We start from the raw sequence: 15917 nt of genomic DNA, 5'->3' as shown, positions 1-15917 counted from the left end.
TATTTTTTTAGTAATTATATTATCTATCTTATATCTCTATCTCTATCTCTATCTATATACTAATAAAGTAAAACCAAGTTTCACATATCCAAAGCATACATCTGGGTTACATGGTGATCCATCAGATTTAATTGACCCGGAAACAATAAAACGGTTCCTTTACTAATTATTAATACATCATTACGTTCTATCAGGCCAGCTAAACCACTTTGGAGGCTTAAAGTAGATGGAAGAATTGAGGCCCTTTTCGGAATAGTTACTCCATTTCTTTTGATCCTATATTTTGTGGTCCGTAATCTCAAAAAATAAAAAACCAAGTTGATTTGTCTCTATGTAAAACATTTACTTAATAAGGAGAGGTTATGGGTTGATTATTCTGTAAAATAACTATAAACTTGTTTTTTCTTTTACCTCTAATATTCTATAGACTTCCCATACCCATAATTATTATAGGTAAAAATCAATCAAATGGTCGGTTTTTGTTTTCTACAAACTTCATAAACTCTTTATCAAATATTGTCACCACATATCCGCATTTAAACACTTTATATCAAATATTGTTGCCATATATACACATTTAAACACTGTCACGTTTCCTTTCTTCACGATCATTATCCTAAGAGACAAGACCTTCACACCTCATCCACAAATGATCCCAAAAAAAAAAAAAAAAAAAAAAATTGTAAGATTTTCGTCTACGATAGAGGATGATGCCCTGACACTCGAAACTATGGCTAACAACCTCGTTTTGCACATGTTAAAATAAAATACATGCTTTTAGTTTACACACATTCACTCAACAAAAACCACATTTTGGTGCTACAAGTTGTTGGTGCGAGGTAATCCTCGGGTTCCTTTTATTGATAGAACCGAAGCACGAGTGGAAGTTCGGTTTGTCGATGGCGGGTCTAAAAACATGACAACTACTGTGATGTCATCATGGAAATGTCTTCTAACCCCTCTATCAATTTTCTTCAAATCTGAATATCTCATTTCTCTTTTCTTGGCTGCTAGTTGAAGTGCAGCCTTCACTAGTCTTCTTGCAATTCCCTAAAAACACAAAAAAAACAAGATTCTAATCAGTTTGGTTTATGATATCTTTTGTTTAACCCTGAGAACCCGTTTACAGGACCCCATTAATACCCTGCTAACCAATAAGATCGGGTAAAACAAGGGTTTCCGGTATTCGACACCAACGTAAGATGAAAAGACAACAAAAGTACGAATCTCTAATCTAAACGAGTCTAAGGGGTGTATAATTAATTGGATTTGTGTTTTAGAATGAAATATCCGTTTAGATAAGAAGATTTTGCATTATGCAACGGGTTTTGGTAAATGGGCAAACAAAAATATTTATGTTTTCTTTCAACCGAAAATATTTACAAATTCTTTCATTTTTCACAAAACAAAGAAATGTTCTTTTCAGTTATTTTATATGTTAACTTGTTATATAAATAAATTGTGCACTGATATTATGTTTATTACAACTTCAAACCACAAAAACACATCCAAACAATTTGATTATTCCATGTCAGATAATCATTTGCAATAGGAAAAACTGAGGAATAAAAAAGATTATAAAACTTACGTTACGTGGATAATTATAAACGATATCAACTGCCTCCTCATTGCTAAGATGCTCCCATAGACCATCAGACGCAAATATGAGAAACTGATCCTTCGGGGTTAGTTTGTGTATATATATTGACGGTTCTGGATTAAGAATCGGCTTTGAAAATGGTTCGGGCAGCCTAAACTTTGCCAATAAAGGTTCTCTATTGAACTCTGCCTTCTTTAAATATGCATCACCAATGGATCTTGAAACCTGAAAACCAAAACAGTTATACTAATTGTATTAATATTATTATTAAGTTATCTCGTTTAGCGATTTAAAATATATTTTTGCGTGTTTACATGTTTAAAATAGTGTTAAGACATTTGACAATAAGCCTTTAACTAAACTACTCAAAAAGTTTAAGATAGTGATTTCTTGATGAAGAAAAGAAGCATTCACATAGATTTCATAGTTGACTTTTGGGAGTCAAACGAGTTGCAATTCATTTTCAAAATCGACATGAACCGTTATGATAATTGAGAAAACAACTCTATATTGCAACTGCAAAACAAGCAATACAACTTAAGAAAGAATTGAACTAAAAAACAAAAAAACATCAACCAGAATTTGATTTGAAGGATACCAGGTTTGACTTTCTAAAATTCAAACTAACCTGTATGATCCCTTTAACGCGCCAAACATTGTGTTTCATCACAACAATCTTCGGATCATCAGGATGCTCGGAATGAAGCTCGTCTCTAACAGAAGCATAGCTTGCATTATGCTCTGTTGATAACTGCACAGCCAAAACCCCTCTAACACCCCTATCCGCTCGCCCTAACACTGCTCTCGAATCTCCAGCATTAGCGATGTATACTAACCCGTTGCAAATAACACCCACCAAACAACACGTCCCTACAGTCGCTATTTGTGGACACACACGCCATTGTTCTCTTACAATCGACAGAAATTCATCTTCCGTTGCTAAAAACGCTTTCTTGATCACATCTGCTGACATTTCTTCATCTTCAGATGCAAATTCTGAACCAAAGTAAAGTTTCTCTTCATTATAAAGTTTCGTAACCGAATTCAATTAGTACTTTTAATATATAACAAAACTTACTCTTAAGATTAGCAAACAGATTCTCATTCACAAATCTTGATGTCTCCGGTCCACCATGTCCATCATAGACGCCGATAAACGTTCCGTTGGGGCCCGAATTCGAAGAACTTAACAGCCCTGATTCAACTTGGGTCTGATCTTCCAACAAATTGTTTGCTTGGATAGCAGCCATTGAAAATTCACCACTCATGTGAACCCCTAAATCTTTATACCATAATAACCCATCTGTTCTTCCAATTTGATCTGCAGATTTTCTTACACAACCCTCATCACCTTCCAAAGATGGCCTCCAACAGGGTTTGACTATGTTCAGATAATTATTCCCAGACACCATGAATTTCACATATAAATCATCCACAATATTCATCAAGAATCAAAACCCTAAACCCCAAATCTACTAACACATTCTAGAAATTTGTTTGATGGGCATCTAAGATTCTTGAAATCGTATAATACCCAACAAATAGAAAACCCTAAACCCCAATTCAGCTAACAAATTCTTTAACTTTGTTTGATGGGCATCCAAGATTCTTGAAATTATAACCCTAAATCCCAAATCAACTAACAAATTCTTGAAATTTGTTTGATGGGCATCTAAGATTCTTGAAATTGTATAATACCCAACAACTAGAAAACCCTAAAACCCAATTCAACTAACAAATTCTTGAACTTTGTTTGATGGGCATCCAAGATTCTTGAAATTAGATAATACCCAACAAGAAGAAAGCACTAAATACCATTAAAATGAAGTGGGTATGGGTCAAGAAGATTACTCAAGAGAATATGAAGGTGTGCAATGTGCGTACAAGGAACCCTCCCTCTTAATTTATGTGGGCCTCACCCTTGTGTCACCTACCAAGAACAGCCCTAGCTGTAAAAGCCCATGTAGATTGTGACAGAATAATAAGAGAATAATAGGGGAAACTAAAAAGTTTTGGATGATTTGGGTAGATCTTTTATAATGGGTGGCAGATTGGAATCTCAGGGTATAAGGAGTGGTTAAACACTTTAAAGTGGCAAACCAAAAAACCGACCAATCAGAGTGTGCCATGTCAATTAGGTAAAAGTGTTTAAACTTTGCTGAAAAGTGTTGGCAATGGTTTAAACACTTGCTGAAGTGGTAAACTTTTATTATTATTTTTTTTTGCAATAATTTATTTAATATAAATAAATTTAGGATATATACATTAAATTAAAAAACAATAAAGTTTCATAAATTAAACTAAAAACATCAAAGTTACACTAAATTAAAAAACAATAAAATTACATTAACATGAAACAATTTAAACTAGTCTTCGTCGGAATCGGCCAAAAGATGGGGTAAATTTTGACTTGCGAGATGATCTATGAGATCGTGTTTGAGTCTCCAATGGGTGTCTTCATTGATCAACTCGCCCAGCACCGTATCGTCTAGAGCCGGCTCGACCGGAGGATCCCGAATGTGCACCGGTGCTATCGCCTTTCCATCATCTTTCAAAATCATGTTGTGTAAAATAATACACGTGTACACGACATTCCTAATTTTTTTAACCGATCTTGCTCGCATCGGTCGACTCAATACACCCCATTTCCCCTTCAAAACACCAAAAGCCCGTTCGACGTCTTTTCTTGCCGCCTCATGTTGCCTCTTGAATTTCTTTTCGTTTACTTCGTGAGGGTAAGGGATCGACTTCACAAACACGGACCACGAAGGGTAGATTCCATCCACGAGCAAATAACCACGTTTGTATAAATGGTTGTTAACGTAAAATGGACATTTTGGCGCGGTTCCATTTCGTTCCGTTAAAAATAACGGAGATTGTTGTAGAACATTGATATCGTTTTGAGAACCGGGTGGACCGGCAAAAGCATGCCAAAACCATAAGTCTTGAGAAGCAACCGCTTCGAGCATAACAGTCGGGTATCTATGATCTCCTCGCATATATTGGCCTCGATATTCTGTCGGACAAAAACGCCAAACGAAATGGGTGCAATCAAGGCTACCGAACATACCTGGAAGGTGATGTTTTTCCTCATGAGCTTGGTATAAAAGTGCCATGTCGTGGCTTGTCGGTCTACGTAAGAACTCTGGACCATATATTTTGCAAACCGTGTCACAAAAATATTCTAGGCACTCGCGGGAAGTTCTTTCGGCCATATGCAAGTACTCGTCGTTCTCGTCTGGAGTGTTTCCAGTTGCGAGCTGTTTAATAGCCGATGTCACCTTTTGCAAGGGCGTAAAGCCCTTCCTACCTCGCGCATCGGGAGCCTCTACAAACCACGGGTCGTTCTCTTCCACATCGGACACAATTTTTAGAAACAAACGTTTCGACATACGGAACCTATGCCGAAAGATATCTTCGTTGTACTTCGGGTCTTCGACAAAATAATCCGCCATGAGTGTCTCATGCCCCTCCTCACGTTGACGTTCAATATATCTCCTTTGGTTAGACGTGCCGGTATCTTGAAGTTCGGCTTCTTCGATGAGATTTTGAAAAAAAAGAATGCTACTATCGGATGAATCGTCGCTACTCATGGGTGGGAACCATAACGGGAGTTCATCCGCCATTTTTTATGGTAAACTTTTACAAGGAATTGGTGGTATTTTTTGGTTTGTTTGAGTATAAACTTGAAGGTATATGGTTAAATGGTTTATTGTGATATATATATAGTTTAATTTTTTTTAAAAAAATTATTTTTTTTAACGGTAATATTACCGTTGGAGGTGCCCCCCCTTTTTCCATTTCGCTTTCCCGAGTCGGCAAAGGGTTACCGATTTGCAAAGTTTGCCGCATCGCCAATAGGTTGGCGGCGGTGTTTGCCGATCGGCAAACCTCTTTGCCGCTCCTAACCGCATGCCACTCCGTATCCCCTCAAGGGAGTTTAAAAACTACAGTAGATACATTGTAGGCGTTTAGAACAAATATTGTAACTTGGATCTATTTTAAAACTACATCAACTTGACCACTCCAAAGATTGTAAATTGGATCTATTTTGAACCCATAGAAACCCGATATCTCCTCCTCAATCCGAGTAAACCCAATAGTAAAAGGCTACTCATGTCTATAAACGCAGTTGAAGATGGTGACCCACTGACCTAACCCGTCATCATTTTAGAGGAAACCCACTACCCAAAGGCTCACTGTAGTAAAGTCTCTATTCAACCCTGAGGAATTTTGTTTCCGGTGAGACTTCAACCCATGATCTCCACTTTAGAAGATCATGGGGCTACTAGTCCATCATAAGTTCATTGGTTGTATTGGTTATGGTTAATTTTTTAAATTGAAATATTGAGAGTTATAAGTCATTGTGTGGTTATTTGGTTCTTTAACTAAAATGAGAAATCTTTAGAGGTATGAATTTATGACACGATACGAAAATACACACGAATATAAAATATACTTATGGATTTGAGTTTAGTCTAAATGGATTTGAGCCAGGTTCAGATGGAACATGTTGATACATTTAGCTAAATGAGTCGTATTCGGGTTGACCTATTTAACCTTTTTTTATATAATTGTTAAAAATGTGTCATATATAATGAGATTTTGTCTTTTTAGCCCTTTCGTCTTCACTTTTTGCTAGGCCTGTCAAACCGTGTCAGACACGACCTGTTAAGACAAGAACACGAAACAGGTAAACACGATCACGACACGAAATCTTATTGTGTAAGTTTTCCAAACACGAACACGAATTTGATAATAAATCTGTTATACGAACACGACCTGTTAAGACACGAAAAATTTACAAGCGTATCATACTACTTGTTAAGACACGAACTCGCCTTGGAGGGGTGGTGTCTGGAGTCTAGGGTTGGCATATCGTGTTAGATACGACCTGTTAAGGCACAAACATAACCTGTTAAGACATGAACACGATAAGACACGGACACGAAACAGGTAAACACGAACTCGCCTTGGAGGGGTGGTGTCTGGAGTCTAGGGTTGGCATATCGTGTCAGATACGACCTGTTAAGGCACAAACATAACCTGTTAAGACATGAACACGATAAGACACAGACACGAAACAGGTAAACACGAACACGAACATGACACGAAAACTAACAGGTTTCATCGCGTCGATCTGTTTAAGACATGAAACCTGTTAAGGGTCAAAGACGAATTTGTTAAGATCATGTTGTTTCGTATCGTGTTTTCGTGTCTGTGTTGGATATCACTAGCCATACTCTTCGCCCTCATTTCCTTTTATTTTTTTCAGACGACAAAATTCAAATTTAAAACTCTGATATCTTTTTGATTTTAAATTATATTTCATGCTACATTACTGAGCAAGTTTAAGATCTTGATAAGTTTTTGAAATTTGAACTATGAGTTACAAACGAGTTATAGAAGGGTTCGTAGATTTGATCTGGTTTGTTTTAGTAGGAACTAGGAAACTGAATGGAAAAGGTTTTGTTATTTTCTTGAATATTGCATGAATAGGAAAACATGTGTTACATCATAAATTTCCAATTAAATATTTCCAAACTTTATATACAATAATATTACTTCATGTAAAACCTTTTACGAAATATTAGTTTATAATACAATTTGTTTGTTGAAATATGCAACAAAAGATCTATAGCCTCATTATAATAATCTTCAGTTCTTCACTTACTTTCAAGTCTTTATGGTCACCTTGTCGTCGTCTATGTGAATTTCATTCTCAATAATCTAATTATGCTCACATCCCAAGATACAAATTACACACGTTTGCAATATAGCTAAATGAATTCACTTTTTTTTTCTTTTTACTTTTTTAATATTCACAACAATATATGAGAATAGAAGTTAACAAGTGAAAATATATTTTATCTAAACACCACATATTCGTACTAAAATCCCCTTTCTATACTAACACAAAGTGTTAACCCCAACACTAATAATTACAACTTAGATGGTGTTTGTTTCTTCAGAGGTAAAACATCTGCAGTCTACGGACCACATCTGCAGACATCTGCAGTTGAAGAGGTGAACCAAACCTCTGCAGTCTGCAAGAAGAACACTGTTTGTTTTTTAACTTTTTCAAGCTTAATTTCAAACACCTTAATTTCAAACAGTGGAACAGACTCAACAAAAGTATATTTGAACTCAATGGATCAAACTTTGAACAAAAACGTAGTTTAGCCTCTTCAGTTCAAGTCTCCAATAACCGTTTCCGCATAGATGGATATCATCCTCGGAAGAACGAAAGTTTTTATTTGAATCATCATCAGAGGAACTCATATTTTTATCAACATAAACAGAGATAGGATCAGAATTCTGGCTTGGATTCTCTATAACGTAATAGAGAATATAATTAAATGCGCATAGTATAATCAACTTCGATCATCTGGGGAAATAATCATCATTTTCACTCTCTGATTATCAAAACACATAACAAAAATCAACTATTTGTAATTAAACAAAACACAATTTTGAAGATGGATCATATTTATATTTCTGGCTTGAATTTCACCAAAAGAAGAAACCTGAATTGTGCGCTCAGTTAATTCAGATTCGATCATTTGGGGAAATAATCATCACATCCACACATAAGAACAACAAACAATTTTTTGAAAAAAATAAAATAAAACTTAAAACATACCCTGTGTCGGCTGAGGTGGTGTCGGCCGGAGAAGGTTGACGGCGGAGGCGGTGTCGGCTGGAGAAGGTTGACGGCGGAGGCTGCAGGGTCGGCGATAGAGGTGGAGGCAACGGTGGGTGTCGACTGGAGATGGGTGAACGACTGGAGATGGGTGAACGACGGTGGAAAGGCGGCGGAGGTGGAGGGGGTGGCGGAGGAGGTGAGGTGTCGACTGGAGAAGTGGAGATGGGTGCTAGGGTTTTGAGGTTTGAAGATGTGGAGGTGTTTTGAAAGAGAGATGAGTTTTGAAGAAGTTTGAAGAGGTGAGTTTAGATCTGCGCATGGTCTGCACGGCGCAGGCATAGAGGTCAGGAAGTACTTCTTGCAAAAAACAAACACCCCCTTACAAGACCCCTAACTATAATGGTTTTATCCACTTTAGTGTTATCTATAACACATATCTAATATCAGAAGCACTAAGACCATGGTGTGAAAACTAGAAAATAATGACACTAAAGTGGTGTTTATTTTTTTAAAAAGATCTGCGCAGACTCTTTTGTCTGCGCCGCGCAAACCACGCGTAGACATTGTCATCTACAGATTGTTTGTTTTTTCAAAAATGTTTTATTAAAATACGTCTGCTCGAGGTTTTTTTTTTTTTTTTTTTTTTTTGTGCAGACTTGGTCCAGCCGCTTCTAAGATCTTCTAAGATCTGCATAGGGTTAAACCCCACCACCCACCATCACCATCCACCGTCCACCATCATCAGTTGGAGTTATGATTAAAAGACTAAGGTGCTGTTTGTTTTTTAAGAGGTAAAATATCTGCAATCTCGAACCACATCTGCAAATATTTGTAGAAGAAGAGGTGGACCAAAACTTCTGCAGTTTGCAAGAAGAAGGTTGTTTGTTTCTTAACGTATGTAGACTTCTAAAATAAAATGGTGGTGGTGTACGAACAGTAGTGGTGGGTGGTGGTGTGGTGGGTGGTGGACGTGGATGGTGGGTGGTGGGTGGTGGTGGACAGTGGTTGGTAGATGGTGGTGGATAGTGGGGGTGGTGGTGATGAACGATGGTGGGTGGTGACGGTGGTGGTGGTGTTGGACGGTGGTGGTGCTTAACCCTTTGTAGATTTTAAAAGATCTTAGAAGTTGTTGGGCCAAGTCTGCACCAAAAAGAGCTCGCGCAAACGTTTTTTTTAATGAACGTCTTCGATAAAACAAACAGTCTGCAGATGACAATGTCTGCGCGTGATATATGCGGCACAGATAGAAGAGACTGCGCACATCCTTTTAAAAAAACAAAGAACGTCTAAGTTGATCCTCATGTATTGCAATTCACCTTTAGTTCCTTCGTGTTTGACTTATCATTTGACCATTGACTTTGACCAATTTTCATCATTTTTATACCGATTCCACTTACAATTTGTCACAAGTTATAACACAATTCTTATATTTTGTCTTTCCATCAATTAAATAAAATCTTAATATTTTCTTTCTAAAACGTGTATTGAATTTGAGAACTCCTTTGACTAATTAACTACCAACAATTTTAGATTTTAAGGTGTTATAACTTAAAAATATGATTTTTTTTTTGTAAACTATGTGATCGTTGTCGGTATAGTGTGAGAATAGATATAATCCAACGAAAAAGATAAACGAAAATGAGTTTTGGGTGTAAATATGATCAAGCATTCTTGTGGTTTTGATTTGTTATAAGAAGTTAGGCTTATTTATTAGGTTAACTTGAGATTAGTTGTAAATATTTTTTAGTTAAATTTGAATTGAAGAACATGAATGATAAGAAGTAGAAGAGATTTTGAAGAAAATGAAATAAACCCAAAATACCTCACATGACTCACACATAAGATCAAACAGGTAGTAAAGTGAGGCACATGAATTCATGAAATTTATGACCAAATCTTAATATCTGAATTGCCTAATTACATACATACGTATATTAGACTAGACGGTATGGGGGACGGCTAAGGCCCGGCGAGCCCCGGCGCCGGTCCCCCACACCGCCCCCCTCCCTTCCGTTCCGTCGTCCCCGGCTCCCCACAGACGATTGTGACGGGCCTCTCTCCTCTCTCCTTCTCTCACGTATACCTATACATACATACATACATACATACATACATATATATATATATATATATATATATATATTATAATAAATCAAAGGTGATAAATCCTAGGTGTCAACATTTGAAGGCCTCCCCATTAATCTGATCTTAGGTGTCAAATTTCTAGCCAATCCACGTCATACTTTCCTATGTGTAATTTTGTGAGAATTTTCAATTTTTATGTATTATTAATTAATTGTTTCAAACTTGCTGAAATGTTTGGGCGGTCAAATCAGGCTTCAAAATTTTCATTCAAATTTCAAATCACGTGTCTCTCTTCGAAAAGTCCTTTTGTTGCTCTCTTCCCCCTTCTCTCTCCTTCATTCTCGAAACCCTAAAATCTAGAGCAGCTCCTTCTCTCTCCTTTATTCTTTCACTATTCTTTCATCTTCATCTTCTGCCAGAGAAACCCTAAAAGGCAAAGTTAGTCAGATCTTGAAGACCTTAAATCACTTTTAGGGGGCTACAATCAAATGAACAAGAGGCTGAGAGGTATTGATTTTGTCATAATCGAAAGAAGGATGAAGGCGCAGTGATGAACTGGGTTTTGATAGGAGTTTCAAGGGTAAGTTTTTGAGTGTTCTTTTGCTTATTGGCTCGAAAGAAATTACAGAGAGAGAGAGAGGCAGGAAAGAGACACGGCGGCGACGTTTAGGGTTCCGCCGCAAACAAAACGACGGTGACGACTGTGGTTGACGTCGCAAGCTCCGGTTCCGGCAAGAGATAAGTGGATGCTATTGTGGTTAATAGTCATGATAAGAGGATGCAATGACTTTTGTGTATTCCTTTTTGTCACCGTCCCTTCTACCGCCTTACCTAACCTTCTAATTCGGCCGTTTCGAACCTCCTTCAACCGGGTTTCAAGTATTCCTTTTTGTTTTTGTTTTTTCTTTCAGGCATTTCGTCGAACACTTGCTGGATAATGTATAGTTTGATGTTTATAAGTGTTTAGAAAGATTTTGGAATTTTGGGTATTATAGATTTGAGTATGGGTTCATGTTGTGTGCTAGACATTTATTGTTATGTGTGATTAAAGTATTAGATTTTGTTAGATATCATAATCTATTGAGTGGATGGAAGTTTGGTCTTTCTAAAGAACAAATTTCAAACAAGAAAATATCTTTTAGGCAATTAGAAGTGACTTAAATTATCTAATTTATGGACTGATTTAAAATTGAATTGAAGTATGAAACTGAACTTGCAAGCTGGCCCTGTTAGAACAAGAAAGGTGTATGAATTGTGTGTGCTTAGTTGATATTATCTTGGCAATGGTTTAAACCAAATTCGGTTAAATTTTTATGGATTTGTGTTTATGTACTTTTATCAGTTTTGTGTGTTATGATAAATAATCTGCTATCTTTCATAAGTGTTTGGTCTATTTTAAGCAAACAAGAATCTAGATGCTTTTTTTAGTTTTTAAAAGTTATCTGAATTATGTACTTTTCCTCTATCCTCTATGAATATTTTTAATTTGATTTTGATTGTTTATAGGAATTAACTTTACACTATGTTATTCTTGATTAGTCATCAAACACAATGGGCGATTAAATTATTTTATACTTATTTTTATTGTTGATGCCGAATCTTTTTATCGATTGAAAGTGTACATGTGGAGGAGAATCACATTATTGATCAAGTTGTTGAACCACCAGAGAAAGTCTCAAGTTGCCGAGCCGAGTCCAGTTTTAGGTGTTTTATATATAACTTTCAAGTATTTGGTAGGTCGGTTGGGCTGTGTAGTGGGTAAAAAAGGGTTTAGGTCAACAAGGCTTGAAACGAGCTCGGTCGGGGAGAAACTGACCCATAACACATTATTTATGTGTTAATAATCTGAGATTACTATTGCATTAGGCTTTAATGATTGGCTGGTATACATAAACATTGTATGCCTAGAGGTTAAACTTATAGATTTCCGAATTAAGAGATGTTATTGATGCTTTTCTACGATTTTTTTTAATAAAAAGTAGAGCCTATTTTTTTACTTGGTGTGTTTTCTTTGTTTACAAAGAAAAGAAAAAAAAAAGATCATTCACCAATTTATTGTTTATACAGGGTGGTGGTGAAAGCCTGAATCAACTCTATAAACGTTGTACAAATTCACTGCAAGCGATTGGCAGTAAACACCAAGGTAAAATTTTGTCTTACCCTCCTGTTTTAGTTTTCACTTAGATTAATGATTGTTGAGATGATAGGGGAGCGGGTTGTGGTGGTGACTCATGGTGGTGTGATCAGAGCACTTCATGAGTGGGCTTCTTTAGGTACAGGACACCGAGCAGGAAGGATACTGAACAGTCAATGTATTACACTTATCGGATCCCGACAAATAGGTCATCAAATCATGGGGGGATGTCAGTCAGTCATCTGAATGGAGCCGGGTACTTAGGTATGGGATTACCAATACCCGACCCGAGCCTGACCCATTGCCATCCCTAGGCTTGAGTTGAAACCAGGTTGTATTATGAAAAAAATTATATCTTTTCATGGCAGTATCAACATATTCTCTAATGGGTCAAATGAGCTTTTTAAAGAAGTTGGTAGTTCATATTCTCTACTACACGTTAGTTTGGGGTAAAATAAAACATCATTGTGCCTAACCTGAGTGTGCATAAATGATAAAATCATGAAATTAGTTATATGGTTAATGAATGTTGAACTTAAGCATAATATATGCGTACTGCGTACTTATGATGTTTGACTTTAGGATGTCAACAAGGTGATATGAAGATTCACAATGTAGGAACACGAGAAACCAATGTGAGTTCATACCACCCCCTATCTAATATTGGTTGTATATTTGTGATCTTAGAGCATTCACACCCAAGGCATCATATTCTCAGTGTGGTGCTTTTAAAATATAAAAAGTATAAAAAGTGGTGAGTGAAGGAGAGAGAAAATGTTACTATTCATCTGTATATTTGAGGGGACACTGTTCACCCACTATAATTTTTTAATATATATTGAAAGTGGTTGTGAGTGAAGGAGAGAGAAAAATGTAATGATAAAGGTATAAAAATATTATTTAATTGAAAAGGAGAGAGAAAAAGTATTTGTTGTTAGTGGAAATATATTGATATAGGAGTTGTTTTTTAGTGGAATGTATGTATCATTTTAGGGGGTTGGATGTGAATGCTCTTATATCGAGTTTTACTTATATTTGTTATATTGATTGAGAAGCATAGAATAGAGTGTAATGTGTATTAATTGAACTCCAAGTTTGGAATTTCATGAACAAATAGCAATACACAATATGAGTAGGTAATGTATTTTCCTACTTGTTTATGTTTAAAGAATGTATATTTGTATGCTGGTTGGAAGGAAGTTTCAGAATGTATGTCATATGAGCATGAAGTGAACAAGGAAATGCTTTTACTGTTAGTTAATTTATTATTATTAAAATTTTGAGAATTTTGATGTGTTAACCATATGCCAAAGGGTGAACACTTCAATATATCGCGTATTTTTTAGTACATGACATCAGTCATATATTTAACTTAAAATTTATGAATAACTCTTTCTGTTTATATAGTGGATTTTCGTTGTTGCGATACCCACATCGTAACAAAGGTCTGGCCTTTACTGACAAAGAGAGAGATGCTCATTATTTACGTGGTTTTTTCCTCTGGTTGTCGATCACGATCTTCAGGTTTTTATATTTTTTGTACTCACCCCAGCTTCTGTTTTTCTACATCTTTTCTGAATTGTCAACTAGCCCAAGTGACTGAACGAACTTTGGATAGTTTGGTAACTCACACACCTATCTACGCTTAACGAGGTAAAAATTTATAAAATGTTACTAAGTTGTAATGGCTTTGTGATGTCAGGGAGCTGAGAGCCATTGGAAGGTTTCTATATAAGTACTCCTAAGCTGAAGCCGTAGAATATAATAATTTTCAAAGACTGGTAAGTAAGTCTTAGTTTAACCAGGTGCTTAATATCTACCTTGAGTATGTCATGGCGGCTTGCAAGTTCTAGATGAATCATAGGAACCCAAGTTTATGGTGATTATGGCTTTAAAAACACATCACACCAAGTTTTTCCAAACCAACTCTTCCACCAGGTTTAATATTTTTTTTTTTATTTAAAAAGTTGTGATGTTGAGATAACTAAACAAACAAAAACTAAATTTCGCACTCTTCCTTTGGTTACATGAACGATTTTTTACAATAAAGTTTGCCATCTTAAATACAATGGCTTCTACTTATGCGCTCAGAGTGGACCCATTGCGAGTGTTATATACCAAACCACAAATTTTATACTTGCTTAAAACGTATGATGATGGGATTATATGTTGTTTTTTATTTAGGGAACCACCCGACCCGCTCATTACCATGTACTTCTCAATCAGATTGGCTTCTCTGCATATTAGTTACATCCTATGTGTAAGTTGTATAATTAGTTAACTAATACAAATGAATTATAAATTCAAGATTAATGTTAAAACTGTTTGCATAACTTTGCATAATGCAGGTATCAAAGAAGCACAAGTGCTATTGAGAAAGTGAAAAGCGTTTCAGTATCAGGTAGGGTAAGGATTGAAAATAATTTTTTGAGGCTAAAGTGTCTGAATTGAACGGCTTTCTTCTGCCCTTTCTGCAGTGGATAGGGGTCAGGGCCAGACAGGTGGAGGTGCTATTTAGAAGGCTCGGGCGAGTTTACTGTTTGCAACCTTCATTACAAGCTACAAAGGTATGGTGCATTCAGTAGTGGGTTATGTTTCTGCCAGAACAATTGGTCTCTTTTGAAAGTGATTTTTTTAGCGTGGAGGGTTGCTTTAAATGGGTTACCCACGTTGACAGCCTTACAACAGAGAGGAATTGGTTTGGGCTCGGTCCGATAGCCTAATATATTAATTTCCAGGGTCTCTAAATATATGTAATAATTTCTTTTTTGGGTTGTCCCAAAATAAATGCACTGTATGGTACATTTTTTTTATTGGTAATGTTTGCCAAACATGAATGGTTATCCACTTATAAGAAATCATATAAAAAATTTCTTTTGTAAATATAACTTTTTTAACATAACCCATAACCCGTGAAGCTCACGGGTAAATAACCTAGTATATATATATATAAAGAGGTTCATCCCCCACCCCCTAGGTCCATCACCCTCAAGCTCTTCCTACATGGCGGTGATGTGATGGCCCATCCTCTTGAGTGTTAGCGAGTGTTAGTTTAATATTTCTTAAAAGTCTTAGTGCAATTAGGATACACAAACATGTAAATGACAAATAATGAGTCATTAGTTGATCGTAACAACTATTTTACTTAAAATTAGGTTTTGCGTAACATCAAGAGTATGCAAATGTTTTTGGATTCTTATTTATTTAGAATTAACTTGAGATTGCAAAATTATGTTATGATGTTATGAAAGTGACTTATATATAATTACTACTTATTTTTTTTTATGACAAATGGGATTTGTTTATACCCTAAATTTTATCAAACACTTAGTATCAATTACGTAATGCAAATATTGCATATAAAAATGTATTAACTATTCAAGCAAGTATTATTTCTATAAAAATAAAATTCTATAAATCAAGACTTACTAAAGAAGTAAGTGACCTCAATA

At 36.0% G+C, this 15917-nt stretch overlaps 2 protein-coding genes, 1 long non-coding RNA gene and 3 pseudogenes across 3 annotated transcripts; 1 reads left to right on the top strand and 5 right to left on the bottom strand.

The window, feature by feature from the left end:
• Positions 1 to 516: 516 nt before the first annotated feature.
• Positions 517 to 3636, bottom strand: LOC110920836 (probable protein phosphatase 2C 38). Its single transcript, XM_022165038.2, has 4 exons — positions 2679 to 3636; positions 2229 to 2596; positions 1589 to 1825; positions 517 to 1050 (listed from the first exon to the last, which is right to left on the bottom strand). The coding sequence occupies exons 1-4, from the start codon at positions 3043 to 3045 to the stop codon at positions 820 to 822; spliced, it is 1203 nt and encodes a 400-aa protein (XP_022020730.1). The 5' UTR covers positions 3046 to 3636; the 3' UTR covers positions 517 to 819.
• On the bottom strand, positions 3527 to 5226 carry LOC110924001. Its single transcript, XM_022168048.1, has 2 exons — positions 4671 to 5226; positions 3527 to 3549 (listed from the first exon to the last, which is right to left on the bottom strand). Exons 1-2 carry the CDS (start codon positions 5224 to 5226, stop codon positions 3527 to 3529), a joined length of 579 nt encoding a protein of 192 aa, XP_022023740.1.
• A 2556-nt stretch (positions 5227 to 7782) lies between these two features.
• Positions 7783 to 7876, bottom strand: LOC118489597 (annotated as a pseudogene).
• Positions 7877 to 7905: 29 nt separating this feature from the next.
• On the bottom strand, positions 7906 to 8013 carry LOC118489593 (annotated as a pseudogene).
• Positions 8014 to 8079: 66 nt separating this feature from the next.
• Positions 8080 to 8188, bottom strand: LOC118489594 (annotated as a pseudogene).
• A 2774-nt stretch (positions 8189 to 10962) lies between these two features.
• On the top strand, positions 10963 to 12716 carry LOC110922763. The gene is made up of 3 exons (XR_002583470.2): positions 10963 to 11210; positions 12399 to 12474; positions 12539 to 12716. It is a non-coding gene; the product is annotated as an uncharacterized LOC110922763 (long non-coding RNA).
• Positions 12717 to 15917: the final 3201 nt, after the last annotated feature.

Source organism: Helianthus annuus, chromosome 17 (genome assembly GCF_002127325.2).
Source record: "Helianthus annuus cultivar XRQ/B chromosome 17, HanXRQr2.0-SUNRISE, whole genome shotgun sequence".
In the NCBI taxonomy this organism is placed as follows: Eukaryota; Viridiplantae; Streptophyta; class Magnoliopsida; order Asterales; family Asteraceae; genus Helianthus; species Helianthus annuus.
The sequence above is the reverse complement of the archived record's forward strand: the minus strand, read 5'-3'. Positions and strand labels throughout refer to the sequence as shown.